General features: G+C 42.4%; 1 protein-coding gene across 3 annotated transcripts in view; it reads right to left on the bottom strand.

The window, feature by feature from the left end:
- The window catches only part of LOC111838962 (antigen WC1.1-like), a 40,815-nt gene that overhangs the window by 16,586 nt on the left and 5,828 nt on the right, over window positions 1-18,401 (bottom strand). Inside the window, exons 3-17 of one of the 3 annotated variants that reach the window (XM_072710240.1) lie at window positions 16,787-17,101; window positions 15,341-15,655; window positions 14,871-15,197; window positions 14,380-14,694; window positions 13,788-14,090; window positions 13,609-13,644; window positions 13,141-13,455; window positions 12,984-13,010; window positions 12,859-12,891; window positions 12,574-12,708; window positions 12,210-12,305; window positions 11,192-11,263; window positions 9,068-9,202; window positions 6,571-6,654; window positions 1,576-6,290 (exon numbers count right to left, since the gene is read on the bottom strand). In XM_072710240.1, coding sequence (XP_072566341.1) covers window positions 6,175-6,290; window positions 6,571-6,654; window positions 9,068-9,202; window positions 11,192-11,263; window positions 12,210-12,305; window positions 12,574-12,708; window positions 12,859-12,891; window positions 12,984-13,010; window positions 13,141-13,455; window positions 13,609-13,644; window positions 13,788-14,090; window positions 14,380-14,694; window positions 14,871-15,197; window positions 15,341-15,655; window positions 16,787-17,101 — 2,624 coding nt within the window. In that variant the 3' untranslated portion in view covers window positions 1,576-6,174. Of the gene's footprint in view, window positions 6,291-6,527; window positions 6,655-7,450; window positions 7,526-9,067; window positions 9,203-11,191; window positions 11,264-12,209; window positions 12,306-12,573; window positions 12,709-12,858; window positions 12,892-12,983; window positions 13,011-13,140; window positions 13,456-13,608; window positions 13,645-13,787; window positions 14,091-14,379; window positions 14,695-14,870; window positions 15,198-15,340; window positions 15,656-16,786; window positions 17,102-18,401 lie in introns of those variants that run through there. The other 2 variants (XR_011989650.1, XM_072710241.1) reach the window with 2 other exon arrangements.

The following is an 18,401-nucleotide window of genomic DNA, read 5'->3' as shown; positions in this document are numbered from 1 at the left end:
CTTTTTCCTATTTGTAGTGGAGATGAGTGGTACCCGGTGGGGTCTTCTGCTGTTGTAGCCCATCCGCCTCAAGGTTGTGCGTGTTGTGGCTTCACAAATGCTTTGCTGCATACCTCGGTTGTAACGAGTGGTTATTTCAGTCAAAGTTGCTCTTCTATCAGCTTGAATCAGTCGGCCCATTCTCCTCTGACCTCTAGCATCAACAAGGCATTTTCGCCCACAGGACTGCCGCATACTGGATGTTTTTCCCTTTGCACACCATTCTTTGTAAACCCTAGAAATGGTTGTGCGTGAAAATCCCAGTAACTGAGCAGATTGTGAAATACTCAGACCGGCCCGTCTGGCACCAACAACCATGCCACGCTCAAAATTGCTTAAATCACCTTTCTTTCCCATTCTGACATTCAGTTTGGAGTTCAGGAGATTGTCTTGACCAGGACCACACACCTAAATGCATTGAAGCAACTGCCATGTGATTGGTTGATTACATAATTGCATTAATGAGAAATTGAACAGGTGTTCCTAATAATCCTTTAGGTGAGTGTATATGCGCCATCAATAAGTTTAAAAGGCCTACAGTTTTAGAAATACTCTCATACAAAAGATCACATGTTTGAGATGTTAACTATAAATCAGGAAATTTTACTTAAATCCATTCATTTCATAGTTGCTTATCCTCATCAGAGTTGCTCTGATCATATGCCACATCACAAAGACCTGCGGATCAGATAAATCCTCGACATCAAATGACTTTAAGATGGTGTGCAGTTAACTTGTTCTGTCACCATTAAATTCAACAGATGGCAGCAATAAGCTAAATAGAAAACTATACAGTGAAAGTAGACAAAATTTCTATTTCAAGTGTGCAGACCATGCTGTTTAGCTGATTTAGACATGAGACTGAAAATTCCTATTTATTTTGATGTTATATTTAAATGACAAAATCCTTACATGTCCATATAGTAATTACACTGTCATCACAGGTCTCAGTGAATTTAAGCTGATAACCAGAAGTCTTGAATGCTCCTGAAAGTTCCTCAGTATCAATATTGATTAAAGGGATAAGGAGGATGATAAAACTCAGAGGTTACTGAAATGCCAGTGATATGCACACAGTGATATTCACAGCTTTTAGTATTTACTCCTTTATCCGTTAAGAAATTAAAACACATATTCTGTGTTTGCATGTTTTTTCTGACATCGCTATACATCCGTTTGCCCCACATCCGTTTGCTGCCATCCACCTGCAGATTTCAGTTATGATAAATTTGAAATAGTGAGCAGGCTGCTCGCTAACTTGTCAGTGTGTGGGTGTCACTCGCTAATAAATTCCTTTGATTGTATTCCAGATAGCAGCAGTGGAACAGTAAAGGTAGCAGGCAGATTGCGGCACAGGCGGATGTTGTGATGTAGTTCAGCCTTTCTGTGGTCTGGTTATCAGATGCATCACCTTCCTTCTTTTCGTACTGAGTGCATCTCCCCTCATCCTGATAGCCTGACTGCATGTGTAAGACCCCAGTGTGGTTTCTGAGCGGATCACAGCTGCATACCTGCTACAGAAGGAAGCCACGGAAGTTTTTATTCACATGCTTCTATTTTTATCTGCTGTTTATGCCTCAGAAAGAAAGATGAGACATGTATACCAGTAAGGAATGGAAACATACAGTAGTTATTAAAACAACTGTTAAATCTTGCAGCAAATTTTCATCTGTTTGTCTTCTTGTATATGCTAAGCTGTTTATTGAAGTACACAAATTTCAAGAAGCAATACTATTTCATCCCACTGGAAGTCAGTGTGAGCAGCATGAGTCTCTAAAGGTCGTTCTGCCCCCTCACAGCTCCTGCTCTGCCAGGAGAGAAGCTGCCTGTTCTCTGTTTGTGTGGATCTGGGTCCTTCGGTGAGCTCACATTATCATGAAAACACTGCAGTTTAGATTAACTCTACATCAGCTTTCATGTCTGTGCTTCTGTGCTTCTGCCCTGTGATGGAGTCTGAACCAGGATTTATGTGCCCCGCAGCTTACAGAGATTGAAGTGAGTGTTTTAGCTGAATGACAGCACCAGAAATAAAATATATATGACACGACATAACATAATGTATGACATGCATAAACAAACAGAAACAGTAAACTGGCAAATAATAAAAGTAATCAAATTTAACAGTGGTACCTTGTTTAGGTGGTCAAAATAGTTCAATTAATAACAGTTAATATCAGATATATCCAGCCACCAGTTACCTACCTGTCAAGTACAGGGTCATATAAGGAGACTGGGGCCTGTTCCATACAGCATAAGGGCACAAGGAAATGTTACGGTAATTTCATTTATCTGTCTCTTTTTGAAGTTACAGATAACTTTTACTGTGTATCGTGTGATATTCTTTCAGTGAACTAATTAACATTAATAATTGACTTAGTTTGTCAAAGCTGTGTATTTGTTCTGTCCTTTTGTGTGGGGATTCACTCACATGCCCTGGGACTGTGACCTGTGTCTCTTGTCACCTGAGTATAACATCTCCAGTTCTACTCCTTGTTACGTATATCCTTACACGTTTGCATTCAGAGGCAATTCTAGGGACTCTGGGGGCCCTCCAACTCGCCCTCCCCCAACATAGTAAAATTTATTACCATTCTTTTAGCACAAAGTCTGTTTAAATTATACCAAGAAAGAAATGTTAATAGAAGGAAATCCTTCCTTCTAGGGTGGTGCAGTGGTGTAGAGGTTAGCAGTGTTGCCTCACCAGGATTCGAGTCTCCACCCCAGCTCCTTGTGTGGAGTCTGCATGCTCTCCCTGTATTGTCCTCTGGATTCCCCCCACAGTTCAAAAACATGCTAAGGTTGACTGGAGATTCCAAATTCCCCATCCTGGGTTATTCCCTGCCTTGTACCCGTAGCTTCTGGGATAGGCTCTGAACCCCCACAACCCTGTATAGGACAAGTGGGTACAGAAGACATGGTCCTAGATATAAAAGTCTTTTATTTGCATTTTTATAAGAATAATAGGAAAAGAATAATAACGCAGAATGACGTAGAATGTAAAATGTAAATAAAAGGAAGAGGAAGTTGATGACACTACTGCAAATACAGTACAATCAATATAAATAATAAACAAAACATCCATGCAATACATGTAATACATATATATATATATATGTGTGTGTGTGTTTTCTTTTTGTGGTGCTGCTAGGAACATCAGCAGAGCACCTATGATGGAAAAAAAAGCAAACATAGAGCTTAGGTCTATTTTTCAATAACAATATACTAAGAAAAGAATAAGAATTGTGATCTATGTGTAGATTTAGCAAAAAAATAATAACCCGTTACCGAAGAAAAAAAATAATCCATAGTTCATTGGGGAGGCATCATGAAGCAGAACTTGCTTAGCCAGACTTGTCATATTTAAGGTACCCTTACCTCTGGTTGCCAAAGGACCACTGGAGGTAGAGCATGGCACTTACTGGCCGTTGTGAGCAGGAGCTGGGATCAGTGATGAACACGCAGACCTCCATCTTCATCAGGACAAACCAACTCTCCTCAGAGCAAACCCACCATGACAGTATTCACCTCTGAGCTCTCAGTTTGAGTGGGGCTTTGTATCATCCTGCCCCTCAGAGAGGACACGCCCCCACCCATCAATCACACACAGAACTGTCCTATCAAAGGAAGTTCTGGAAAACACCAAGTAGGTGGAGTGACAAATCAGAAGACTGATGTTCTTATTTTCTCTATATATACAGAGACAGCAGCGATGATGTTAGTCAGCACTCAATCTCTTAACAGTCAAACCTCTTGAGATAAAAAAAATCTACTTTGAGCCGTGGATTCCTCATGATCAACCACACTAAGGGCCACCAGCTGCTGATGGATGATAGTTGCCCCAATTACGGGCCAGGACTATCTTCCCCATTGAAGCTGGAAGTCTACACAGGGCAGAAGGTGCTGGAGGAGGAAAACAGAGAGCCAGCTGTAGATGCATGGGCTGCCTGTGGAAACCTTTGAGGACGGCTGCCCTAAATGGACTACTGCCACCTCTCTGCCCCCTTTTGTAATTTTTCTCCATCCAGCCATTTTCATTACTAAGGATCGCGGACCAAGCTCTTGCAGGACACTTACACGCACCTTTGGACAATTTTGCCATCTCAGTTCAATTCAGCATGTTTTTAGCCTCCGGGAGAAATTGGAAGAAACCCCATGACAACATGGGGAGAACATGCAAACTCCACACGCACACAGACCCAGAGCAGAGACTCAAACCTTTGTATTCAGTGGTAACTGTGCTAACCACAGTATTACCATGTCGCCCCCTTTATTTCTTCCTTTTTTTCCTAACTAGCCTGGCTCTTTATGCCCCCTGTGCCTCCTTGCACATCACACTGGTGGAGGATGTGAGATGCAGGAGATGCAAATGTCGACATATGTCTCCTTTAACCAGGGTACTGGGGGAGGTCCCTGTGACTCATTTGTTTATTACTAAGTATTAAGTTCCTCTGAAAAGATGGGGTGACTGGGAGTGATCGAAGAATGGCACAGCGCACAGAGCATCTCGATCTGAAGGGTACTACTCTAGCCTAAGAAAAAGAAGTCTGAGGCTGTGAAGCCCTTTTTCCATCACCAAAAACCAGGTGCTGGCCTTCCTAGGACTGACTGGGTATTATCACTGTTTTAGGCTTAACGTCCATGATGCCATGAAGGAGGCACCTGACTGGTGATGATGTTCAGATATTCTGCAGCATTCAAGCCATGCTGCACTTTTATCAGGGAGCCCAATGTGTGCCATGAATGTGCCCGACACCATCACACCACCACCCCCAGCCAGCAGTGCTGACACATGGGGTGATTGACTGAGATTCATGAGGGTTTCTCCATACCCTTACCCTCCTATCTCCGTGCAAGAGTCAACACGGAACAAAGAGGAAACTGCAGTTCAAATGTTTATTATGAAAGTAATTCTCAGGTATAGTAAGTGTCATCTATATAAGTATTCTGAGAAAAAACAAAAATACATAATAGAACATCATTTCATTTCATGGATGATGTACCATTACATTCATGAATACGACAAATAAAAATCTTGAATGATTACTAATTGCAAAATATGTGTTAAAAATACTCCAAAATGTACAGTTAGATTTATTCCCTGTTTTCATAAAGGATAAATTATTTTGGATATAATATGAAAACCTTAATGATATGAAATTGATACCTCATATTTGTCATGCATTTGATTATTGTGGGGAGTTTGAACCATGGGTTAGAAAATGGTGGGAACACCAAGCCAGAGACCGAGCAGGAGAGTGATGCTCTAACAGGCAGATACAGAGACAACTCTGTCCTGGGTGTCCTTTCCCTTGTGCCCAGTGTTTCTTGGGAAAGGCTCTAGGCACCACAACCCTGTACTGCACAAGTGGTTATGGAGATGGGTGGATGGTGGATGAATTTTAAATAAGAAATGAACATACAGACGCTCCTCTACTTACGAACAAGTTACATTCCGAATGGCCGTTCGTAAATTGAAATGTTTGTAAGTCGTTATTCAACATAATTTTAAGGGTACACACAAGTATAAAGAGCTGGGATGCTGGGCCATGCTGCTGCATAACGCTGCTGTGCGGCGAGAGAAGCGGCCAGAAGTTGTACTACCCGGAACTGGCGCGGAGAACAAAATTGTATTTTGCGACAGGAAACGGAAGTCCAACAAACACAATTTGGACTTACAGTCCTCTTCGTTCGTATGTCTGAAAGTTCGTAAGTTGAAAGTTCGTAAGTAGAGGAGTGCCTGTATTTAACATACTGGGAAATTTTGGAACATTTTATATTAAAATTCCCACAGTTCTGGGAGCAGTTCTATCAACCATTTCTTAACATTTTTAAATCATGAGTTTAATTTCAAATTTTGCATTTTAATTTAAAAATATAATTAACATAACATACACAATCAGAAAATTCAATAGGGGTCAAATTTTTTAAAATATTTTTTGCAGGTGGACAACCACTGTGACCTAATCACGTTATAATGTATAAAATGTTTTAATGACAAAAAAACTAATTGCATTTATTGTAAAAAATAATATAACAAAAAAACCTCAACCAAAAATATTAGATATCATAAAAATGTGAATAGCAATGATGATCTGGTAGATGCTGCTATAAAAATAAAGCTCATTTGAAGAATAACTATGTGAAAGATCCTTCCTCAACTGCAGAGGCTCCTCCCCATACATTATCATATTCAATCTGGTTGGGGTCAGGGAGGCTCTCCCCAGGGGGCAGTGTGGTCAAGGCTCTCTCACCTACAGGGACAGTTTAGGGGACACAGGGTATTGACAAACTGTAACTGGGACTTGGAAGTGAGAGTAGTTGTACTTTAAGCAAGAGACATTAAGTTTATTAGTTTAATTGTGAGAGGCACGGATGAAATGATTAAAAATAATGTCAACCTATGTTAATCACATCCAAATGAGTTATTTTATTCATAAATAATAGAATACAGATGATCAAACCATCTGGGAGGAGCATTATGATGAGAGGGAGAGACTTTGCTCCATTAGATGTGTGTAATGAGAAACTGACCTGGTAAAACATGTGGACTCTGCTCTATACCCTCAACATCATCATAGTTCTCTGTTGTGTGTCCTGTCACCATCAACCCTGAACCTGGGAAAAAGAGAGACCTCAGTACACAGGAGCCAATTGACTATTAGAGTTACTGCTTGTCTCACTTGAAAAAAAAAAAAACGCTCTAATAGATTTTAAAAGTCCACATAGTAACCCTAAGTTCACATAGAACATAATTCTAGTGCGTGGTTTAAATAAAAAAATACCTTCCAAATAATATAGTGAAATGTGTATAACAAAAACAACGCTTGAAAATAATAAAAAAAAAAAAAAACAATTAGAAAATTAAGGATTACTGAAAATATAAATGACCATGGACTCATTCAAGAAACATGGTGAATGTTATGATTTACCAAAGAAATGCCCTGAGTCCTGCCCACCAGCATCAACATAGTCTGCTGGTGTATCTTTTATCACCAGGAGGGTATTCCATGAAAGTAGCTAAAAAAAAAAGTCAGACTCAGCCTACCTCCATCTCTAAACTTAGCCTCACATCGTTCCACGAACGCAGTTCAGTTTTAATTAATCAAGGTTCATTCAAGACAGACTTGTATAGTCTCACTTAGTGCGCACACCCGCAATATTTAAGAAGCCCAAATAAATGGATGAACGATACAGTGTTGCCAACTTAGAGACTTTGTCGCTATATTTAGCGAGTTTTTAGACCTCTCTGGCAACTCGTTTTCAAAAAAGCGACTAGCGACAAATCTAGCGACTTTTTATAGTGTTATTGGAGACTTTTGGAGACTCTGACGTGGAAGCACGTATCGTTCTTGCTCTTCTCACCGAGCAGCGGGTGCTGCCGTGGGCTCCCCTCCTGTCCCAAGGCACTCACAGGTGGACAGTCCTCGCGCAGCAGCCCCGCCCAGCTGCAGTCAGAGCAGGAGATGTTCACCTTTCCGCGTCCAGACTGCAAATTGAATCCAGACTGGCTGATCCTGCCCTGGCTTATTGCCAAAAACTCCGCCAAGTAAACAGTTAAATGACAGTTTTCAAGAATAAGTAACTCCGCCAGAGTGTCTTTGGGGTCGCTTTTGCCGGTGTTCTGTCGAAAAAGACTACCTATCGAGACGTGCTATCGAGCCTTTCTGCACATGTGCAGTTCCACCGTTTTGGGATTAGGGTTAGGTTTTAGGGGTTAGGGTTAGGGTTAAGGTAAGGGGTTTTGGGGGGTTAGGGTTAGGGTAAGAGTTAGGGTTAGGGCTATCTATTAGCACTACGGTAGCATTTTTCAACAAGGCAGCATATATCGACAGAACCCCGGGACCAACGGACCTCGTCCGTTATAGACGATATTCCGTTATAATCGAGTCCACTATAAAGGGATTTTACTGTAATTATTTTGGAATTAATTGGAATGCTAAGACGTGATTTTATAGGCTTTATTATATTGATTATGTAACAATCTCAACTCTGTTCTCCATATTATGGAAGTATCACACAGAGCTTTACTTCAGAAAAGAAAAAGTTTTTATTCTCTGCTTTCTCGTCTTGGTTTTACTCACAGCACTGACTACAGGGTTCCATTTTTTATATACGTATATACAAGACTCATTCTCCCGCTAACTCAAACAAAATCATGTCATGTCAATCTGTTCCCACATGTCGGACGTTCTCTGAGACAACGCTAAACTAAGCCAGACAGTTAGCCTGGTCCGGACCAGGCTTGTTCGCAGGTATAAATTACCATGGTAAATCAGCGGGGATTCATGTAAGACACGTTGATGGAACGGAACTCTCACTTAAGTAAGACTGACTTGTCGAAATAAGTCACATTTCCCCTTAATCCTGCTTCATGGAATACCCCCCAGGTCTCTCATTGACGTTGTTTACCCACGTTGTTTTTCCTATCGGAAATGGAGCAACCTCACGCGACAGCCACCCACTGGAGGAGGAAGAAGAAGGAGAGGAGATCAGAGGACGATTGTCCTGGGGACATGCTCTCTCTCGGCAGCTTCTCTCCCTGCCAGTGATCGAGGGAATCCCCTGGACATCACCGCCACGTCGCCCCCGCAGGTATTAAAAGCCTGCCTGGCCGCCGCAGAGCAGCCACCACTAGCAGCTTATCCCTTCTGGGAGGCACGCCTTGCCCATAAAGAGGCCAGAGCTACAGTATGTGGGATGCTATCCTATGGATCCCGAGGGCTCTTAAAGGGGCAACACCTGCTTTTATGGCACCGACCCTGGTGGCTCTTATTGATGTCCCTGACTCGTCTGTTGTGCCTGTCCCTCCGGCACCTGTTCTGCCTGTCCCGCTGGCGCCTGTTCTTGACTTGCCTGTGATGCCTGTTCCGGATCTGCTTGTACCGGCCCCAGCGAGGCACCGGCCGCTGCCGCGCCGCCCAGCGAGACTCTGCCTGCAACGCCCTCTGAGGTTCCTGCTGCGTTGCCATCCCCAAGGTACCTGCACCAGAGGTCCCTGATCTGCCCATCCAGCCTGTTCCTGACCTACCCATCTTGCCTGTTCCTGCAGTTCCACTAGTCCCACCAGCCAGGTCGCCGCCCGAGGTCCCGGCGCCTCCTCCGTCACCACCCGAGGTCGCTGCTGCAGCTCTGCCCCCACCTTCTGCTTCACCCGAGGCTCCTGCTGGAGGAGGTCCCAGACTATCAGAACACCGCTCCTCCCCCCTTGATGGAGGGAGAGGAGGAGCTTGAGTGGGACCCCTCAAGGACCTCTCTAATGGCCCCAAAAGACTCCTCCAGGAGGAGGACTCCTCTGCCATCACCCCAGAAGGGTTGATCCCAGCCAGATATGGATATGGGGTATTTGCATTTCCCGTCAGGTGCTGTCTTGGCTTTTGCCCTTGTGCTTGTTTTGTGTTTTGGTTCTGTTCATTGTGCCCCGGTAATGCTTTTGTCTTGTTTTTCAGGTCCTGTTTTCCCGGTCTCGTTCTGTCCGTCGCTCCCCTCGAGGCGTGCCTGGAGTGCCCACCTTGGGGGGGGGAGGGGGGGTTCTGTCACGTCCCTCCGTCCAGCCCCCTTGTGGACCATGCCCACCTCGTTAACCCCGTGTCTGTTCCTGATTTGTGATCAGCTGTTTCCTGTTTGGCTTGTCTTGTGTATTTCAGTCCGCATTCAAGTCTGTTTCCCCAGGTCTGTTATTGACGTTGTTTACCGAGTGCTCCCCTGTCTGCCTATTCTCCCTGATAAACCCCGTTGCCCTTGGATTCTGGTCTCCCTAATCCTGCTTTCCCACACCGCGCTTGCTCGCCCGTTGACCAATCGCGACAGCTGCCACTTATGACTATTTTTCTATGGATTAATCTATCGACTATTTCACTGATTGGTCAAATAATGTAAACAATTAATTTTCCTCCAGAAAATTTAATAGATCATTAAGTTAAGTTTATTTTGGCAACAACAAATTGTGTTATTGCAGGGTTTTAGATAATGGATATGGGGTATTCAACATTATTTTACCCACAGTTCGTTAAGCAAATTAGTAGTATGCCTAAAATATTAATGAGATGCATATTGTGACACCCAAAAGTTAGCAATCTGCATTAATTTGATGTAAATTTATGCCTATTAAATTCGGGTAAGGGGAGCATGCCACATGCAACTATTTTGGTAAATCATGGAAGCATTTTTTATTTCCGTTCACAAATTATTTTCTTTTATTTAGTGTATTTAGTGTGTGTTTAGCAGCTACAAGGACAAAAGATATTAAAAAGCTCTCTATACTTTTGGTAATATTATAAACATGAATTGACAACACTTAGGGTGGTTTTGCTTATTCTGGTGGTCCAGTATGGCATCTCTGTGTTTTCTCTTCAGGCGCTCGTGCCATGTAGTATATGCCACTGAACTTAAGTAGTGATACTAAAGGAAAACATTTGTTATAATGAATTGAAGAGTTTTAGAAATCGTAATGGCAATTTCATTAACGTAATAAAAAAACGATGCGTCAATTTAAAATATTGACGTCGAGAAATCGCGGCAGCCCTAGATTTAATTAAGACAATTAGGTGAAATGCAAATGAAAGAAGTTAGGATTCATTTCAACTGGGATACCTTAAATCAGGGGTGCCAAACTGCAGTCCTGGAGGGCCGGAGCCCTGCACAGTTTTTGGTCTACCCTCGTTTTACACACCTGATTCAACTCCTTGTTTTAAATACCACACAGCTCTTGAGCTAAATCATTTGTGGTGGAACAGGGAAAGAACTAAGCTACTCAGGGCTCTGGGATCCCAGGACTGGAGTTTGACACCCCTGTCTTAAATGCAAAAGATTATCTAGCTAACCAACAGATCCTGCTTCCTCATACAGGCCCCAGGTAACATTAGCTTCCCCATAAGATGCTAACTGAATGTTTTGATTTTAGCTTTGAATTACAGGAGCCTGAGCAATGTCATAACCTAAACTTTCATGTTGTTTGCAACCAGGAAGGAATATAATACGTGGCTATTATAAATCTTTGATAATACTATTTTCTCACTTGGATATCAATATTTGGCATGTGTTAATATTATCAAAAAAATTATAATGCGTTATAACACTTTGTATTAACATAATACATTTCCCAGCTCTAACTGAAACAGTAACTCTGCCATATTCACAGAGTACAGCCCCTTACCTGAAAGGGGGTCTCCCTCACTGTCCTCCACATCTTCATACCCAGAGGGCAGCTCCTCAGAGAGGACACGTCCTGTGAAGGAGAGAGACAGTCAGTCCTGTGCTCAGGGAGACTCTGCATGAAGCTCCCTTTACTTGTTTCTGACTAAAGACATGATGTGTTAGAGTTCAGGTGCCACCTGAGAGGTGGAGAAATAAGGGGCATCCACCCCCCCCTCCAGGGTGATTCTGTAACTTGGGGAAATCAATATGTACAGTTTGAAGTGCTTTATTGCAAGAGAAAATAACAAAAGCACTAAAAACTACACAATCAGATATTAAAAAACAAAAATATAACAAACATAACATTCCGCCCGTCCCAAACACATGGAAACAATTAGTGACTGCAAATGTTCCCTAGAAAATATATCCTAAAGTGAAAAAAGTTATTCTGTTTCGGCAGCAGCTATTCAGTCAGTCACTGGCATGTTTCAAAGGTGGACTCACTCATTTGATAATTGATTTGATTTCACTTGTTCTATGTTATTCTCTGCACCATGACACACTAGAATATATATATGAAGTGATGCATATGAAAAGATGGGAGAAATCGTGCCCCATATCGATTCAATACGGGTCGTATTATAATAGACGGTTCACAATACTAAGTGAGAGTGGTTAATGCTCATGCTCAGGCAAGCTGACTGACACTCATATTGTCCACATCCTCTTTCTCCCTATTGGCTGGTTACTCTCTCACCCTCAGGGCTTTACATCAATGCAGCTATGATGCCCTCATGTGGTTTCTGAGCTCTAATAACACAGTAAAAAATAAAAAATCAGCAGGAAGGACACAGGTAGACATAATGATGCATATTCTTCTCCAGAAATCTCATTAAGTTGTATTAATAATATACCTCTAATGACTGAAAATCCACTGTCCCACTTTAATTCACTTCTCACTATTACCTATATGTGTGACTTTGTGACTGCAAAAGTTTGTTCATCTGAGTCTGCAGAGGTCAATAAGGTGAACTCACCCTCACGAGGGGCTCTGAAAGTCTCTCCCCAGGTCAGATTGTACTCTATCTCCTCATAAATGTCCTTTTGCAGAGGGGTGACACCACAGTACACAGCTGTGGAGGTGGACCAAATAGGATTAATCAATGAAATCAGTCAGCCACCACATGATTTTAAATTCCAACCATCCTGCCACAGGGACAGTGTTCTACCATGTTGAACCACACATCTTCTCCAAAGAGAAATTGCCTTAGCGGGGAATTGAGGGCTTCCTGTGTGGCAAGTGAGAATTATACTACTGATTCACCAATGTTTCACCATAACAGATTTTATATGAACCATTCAGATACACCATTCAGGTCCTACAGCTCTATCTTTCAGTACCTCTCTTCAGCACTCTGTTCTGGTACAACTGGACAGCTGTTATCACCAGCAGCAGGAAGAGAAGAGCTCCCAGTACCAGGGAGACCACAACAGAAATGGACATGCCTTTCTGGGAGGGTACAACTGAAGGAGGAACTGACAGAGAGATTTCAGTACATCACGCATGAGACAGGGCAAAATAATTGTCCTAAACAAAAATATGAACATGCAATAAAAAAAAAAAAACATTAATCTTCTCAGCACTTATTGAAGTCAAAATTGAGTAACAGAGTATAAAAATTATACCTTTTTTTGTTGTTGTGGATGCTGCTGGAATCCCTGAATGAGTAAATGGAGATAAATATATAAATAGAATTAATCATAAATTAGATTTATTCCTCAACATTATACATTAAATTCATCAACTTCACCTGTAGTGGCCTTATACAGCGATGAACCTGTGAAATTGAAGCATTAAAATTTATTAATAAACATTCTGAGAGTTTAATATCTTTCTACAATTATTTAATGTAAAAGAGATAAGGCCATAATGTTGAGAATACAGTCTGTCTGCAGACCCAGTCCCACCTGCACAGGTAACACCAGCATCCTCCTTGTGGCTGCAGTTCCACTGGACCTGAAGAGAGTGAGGACAGTCCCACAGGTGGAGCTCATCACCCCTGCAGTTCACCTCATTCAGCCAAATGGTGCCAGTTCCTTGTCCAAACGCAGAGTTCCCATGAGCCTCCAGTGCTGTCCCACAGCCCAGCTGTCTGCAGACCACCTGGGCGTCTCTCAAGTCCCAGGAGTCGTCACAGACTGTCCCCCAGGAGCCGTTATGCCACAGCTCCACCCTCCCTGAGCACTCGCTACTGCCCCCCGACAATCTCATGGGGGGGTGGCCTAGGGAGCAAGTAAAGACTGAGATTTATCAGCACTGCAGAAGGCAGAGGACACGTGAGGATGACAGAGTTCAGTGAAGAGCTGGGACTGATTTCTCACTGATGTTACTGACTGATAAACATGTAACACTGGGCAGGTAATAACTGAACATACGTGAACATGGTCTGTCCTTGGAAGCAGCAGAACATCCTTTCACACGAAAAAAAAAATGAAGAAAGAATTATTGAAATGTTCTTATTGTCATGCAAAATTATGCAATAAAAAATGTATATTTCAACTAATACACCTTAGAACAAAGTGGCCCAATAATGATAACGAATATGGTAATTTACCTTCACAGGTGATTTGAGCCACTTCACCTTCACCACATTTATTGTCTCCCCAGTTAGAGGACGGGCACTGCCACAGTGTGGAGTCATGTGGGCGACATTTCAGGTTATCAAGCCAGTTCAGAGCTCCTTTCAGCCGAGACTTTGTACTAAAAATGGTCCCACTCTCTCCACAGTTGAGATGTTGACATATCAGACTGGCTGTGTTTGTCTCCATTTGATTGAAACACACATTTCCCCATGTGCCATTGTAGAAAACCTCCAATTGGCCAGAGCAGCCCTCAGCCAGTCTGATTTCTTTATGTTCTACAGAGAGTTTTACGGAATACCGTAAAATAAGTGAACAATTATTCATTTTTAGAGAATAGCAGTGAAATATGTTTAAATATTATATAATTCATAGATGTTGAATGAAACAATTAAATTGCTTGCATAAATATTGGTTGTTGTCAAATTTTTTAAAATCCTTTACCTAAAATGATACAACTAAACTAAAAAACTCAATAGTTATAATCTATGTCTGTAATCAATCTTTTCATCATAGATGTTTTTCCGTTTCCTTGTGATCAAGAGCCCTAATGTTAAATATTCACACCTGAACACACAACTCCTGCATCCTCTTTATGGACACAGTCATTCTGTCCCCTCGGTGCTGAAGGACAGTCCCACAGAGACGTCTCATTCCCCTCACAGTCCACCTCATCCAGCCAGATGGGTCCAGTTCCTGGTCCAAAGAAGGTGGGCACTGGGTGACGGAGAGCCGTCCCACACTGGAGCTGTCTGCACACCACCTGAGCATCCTTCAGGTCCCAGGAGTCTCCACACACTGTCCCCCAGGAGCCCTGGTGGAGCACCTCCAGCCTCCCTGCACAGCCCCCAGCATCACCCACCAGCCGGATGGACCTGTGCTCTGGAGAAGGAGGGACAGAGGGAGGTTGTTTGTTGATTATCTTTCATCTCATAATTGCACATCCATCCATCCATCCATCTGATATCAGAGCTGTTTATCTATAAGATGTTTTAGACTTTGTACTAAATGTGATTTTCTAAACATGCATTATGATAACTAATCTACTGTATACTCACTGGAACACTCTATGGACACCTGTGGACCAGAGCTACAGCTCGGTCTGTGTGGATCACTGCAGTTCACCAAGTGAGATTCATTCCCAGAGCACTGATACCCTGTCAGACACACATCACTGTCCCCTGTTCCAGATAGGGAGGAGCTGTACAACCTCACTGCAGAGCCACAGCCCAGCTGCCTGCAGACCACAGAGGCCTCCCTGAAGCTCCAGGAGTCCATGAGAACTCTGCTCCAGGTCAGCTGGTAGTAAACCTCCACCTGACCCTCACAGCCACTCTCTCCAGACAGTCGTACTGTCCCATTGAGAGCTGAGAGAGATTTAAACCCTGTGGATACAGCAGTCACTGTCAGTGAATTTTCTATTAAACTAAACTGTTATATATAATGCATATTAGATACATAATTCATTAAAAAGCCCAGATTACTATTCCATTTTTTGAACAAGTCTCAGTTGTAGTACAGTGCTCACCCTCACAGATGACTCCTGCATCCCATCCATGAGAGCATGCAGCTCGACTCCGTGAGGACACAGCACACTGGGAGAGGTGTGTCTCATTCCCCTGGCACTCAAACACATCAGCCCAGATGCGGCCCCTCCCCTCTCCAAACCAGGCCTGTCCTGGCACTGCCACAGCGCTCCCACACTGCAGCTGTCGACAGAGGACACTGGCTGCTCTAATATCCCAGGATGCATCACACACTGTCCCCCACTCACTGAGGTACTGCAGCTCCACCCTCCCGGAGCAGGAGTCAGGGCCGCCCACCAGCCTGGAGTTTGTGTACCCTGTATACAGCATGGATGTGGAATAACAGAAAAACAAATAAGCAAATACAGAATATCACCATGTAACAGCGATTATTTATTTCACTTGGTGTGTTTATATTAGAGAGATTTGAAGAGTATAATTAGCAACATTCAACAATACAGTGGTACCTCAGTTCTCAAACTCATTAGAACTCGAATTTCTTAAAGTCGAACCAACCAGTTCGAAAAAACATTACCTAGAACTCGATCTGAATCTCAGAAGTCAAACTGTGAACACCGACCTAAGATAACTTGTACGCGTGGGGAAATGAGTGGCGCCACGTCTCTCAGCGGAAACAAAGGGTAAAGCTTCAGTCTCAGCTTCACATATTCGCTGTGATAGCATCATGCTTGTTTACACTAGCTGAATACATACATTTAGACAGTAAAAATACATTTAAACAATGATAGACAGTAACAGTAATTATTATTATATAATAAAATACATTTTAAAATAAGGATTTCTTATTCATTATTTTAATATTAATAATAAACCATACATTTAATTATAATAACATTGTTGTGCCGAGCCGGGACGGAATGGAGACAAAGGTGCAGACGTCAAGGTATTGGGGAATACAGGGTTTAATTACAGGTAAGGCAGGCAAAACGCAGACGGACAATACAATGACCAGACTGGGGAAATACAGAGGACTAATGACAACAACCAGAAACATCTGATCACATGGGGATTCCACACGGGGTTAAAGAGGGGGCGTGGCACACGGAAGGAGTGGACGATCGGGGTAGGACACTTTGTTTTTTTTTTAACTTTACACATTCTTTGGATACATTTACTTTCTTACTTTACAAATTACTGTTTTGATAAATGTGTTTAGTACAGTATATGCTCTTCTTGTTTTATCCGGTTCATTTTGTGTTTAAATGCTAAAAAAAAACATATTTAGGTGTAATTTTTTTGGGGCCGGGAACCAGTTAATTGGTTTTCCATTATTTCTTATGGGGAAAATTCAATCAGAAGTCGAACTTTTTAGGATTCGATCTGGAGTTCTGAACGGATTAAGGTCGAGTTCTGAGGTACCACTGTATTAGCAAATTGTCTACTATCTATGTTAGTAAACCATTTCCCAGCACAATAAATTAACTTACAGAAGCACTTCAGTCCCACGTCAGTCTTATGAGTGCAGTTCTGTTCCTCTGTGGATGATCTCAAACATTGACGAAAATCAGATTCATCTCCTGTGCAGTTAATCTTCTTTGACCACACCTGCCCGCCCCCCTTCCCAAATGCAGCCACCCTGGGCTCCTCCACAGGGATCCCACAGCCCAGCTGCCGACACACGACCTTTGCATCCTGCAGGTCAAAGTCAGGATCACACACTGTGTACCATGAGCTTAGGTGCTGGAATTCCAGTCTTCCAGAACATGGATGATTTTCACCTTTCAGCTGCATTTCAAACTTTCCTTAAATAAAAAAAATAACAAAACATCAAAATAAAACAGATTGTTAGATATCGCTAAAGTTAAAACAGCTCTTACTGATAACCCTGTTGCAATTATAGTCTCCTCTTCATACTCTTAATCACTTTTAATACTAGCAATGTTTAAGGTATCTTTCTTATTTAATGTCCTATAGTTACAGGAATTGAAAGATAATTGTACTGTAATCATCTGTAACTATCAGAAGATACAAATCAGAAGGCACCTTAGAAGGGATTCCAGTCCTTCGAAGGCTCATATTCAAGTCCAAATCAAAGTACTCTTCCATTTTGGTGTTTTAAATACCTAACCTGAACTGCAGTTTTTGTTTAGTATGACATGTCTACTGCACACCTTTTTCTATCTATTCCCAAAAAGGCAGAGCAGGGGTGTCAAACTCAGTTTAATTAATAACAGTATGACCCAAACTTTGCAGTTATTTGGTTGAAATCTTTACTGTATGGAAATAACATTTACGAATGTGAACTTTATAGGAAACATTATTCCTGAAAGTTCCCATTTAAAATAAAACTGAATAATGTACACTAAATTGGGGCGGTATGGTGGTGCAGTGGTTAGCACTGTTGCCTCACACCTGTGGGATCTGGGTTCAAGTTTCTGCCTGGGCTACGTGTCAAGTTTACATGTTCTCCCCATGTCGTTGTGGGGTTTCCCCCCAAAGACATGCTGAAGCTAATTGGAATTCCTAACATTGCCCATATGGTGTGTGAATGTGCCCTGTGATGGGCTGGCCCCCTGTTCTGGGTTGTTCCCCACCTTGTGCCCATAGCTTCCAGGATAGGCTCTGGACCCCCTGTGACCCAGAAGAATAAGCCAGTTGGAGAATGGATGGATGGATGGATATACAAAATCCTTTCTGTAGATATTGAATTAAATGCATCCACTGGACTGGACTGTTCATCTGCTTATATTTTCCATTATCTACTGGATCCTTCTTTTAAATGAGGATACTGAGGACATTGTGTGGCCCTGTGGTTTTGGGCCATCAGTGACACCGTTAAGGTTACTGACCCTGATGGAGTCGCTACATTAGTGTCAGGAGCAGGACAAGGTAACCTGCACATGGGGAGTAAGGCTGGTGGTGTGTTTCCCTGAGTGTGGCTTTTGCTACATTTGGTCCAGAGTAGGGCTGTCACATTTTTCAAAAATCAATTTTAAACAAAATTCAAATGTCATGCAATTAATTTGCATATATTAGAATACCTCAGCCCCCCTGAAAAAAAAACACAGAATTATTCTTTTCGGTATTTTATTAACAGCCTGT

This window comes from Paramormyrops kingsleyae, chromosome 3, assembly GCF_048594095.1.
Source record: "Paramormyrops kingsleyae isolate MSU_618 chromosome 3, PKINGS_0.4, whole genome shotgun sequence".
NCBI lineage: Eukaryota > Metazoa > Chordata > Actinopteri > Osteoglossiformes > Mormyridae > Paramormyrops > Paramormyrops kingsleyae.
Note: the sequence above shows the minus strand (reverse complement) of the source record. Positions and strands in the feature narration are given on the sequence as shown.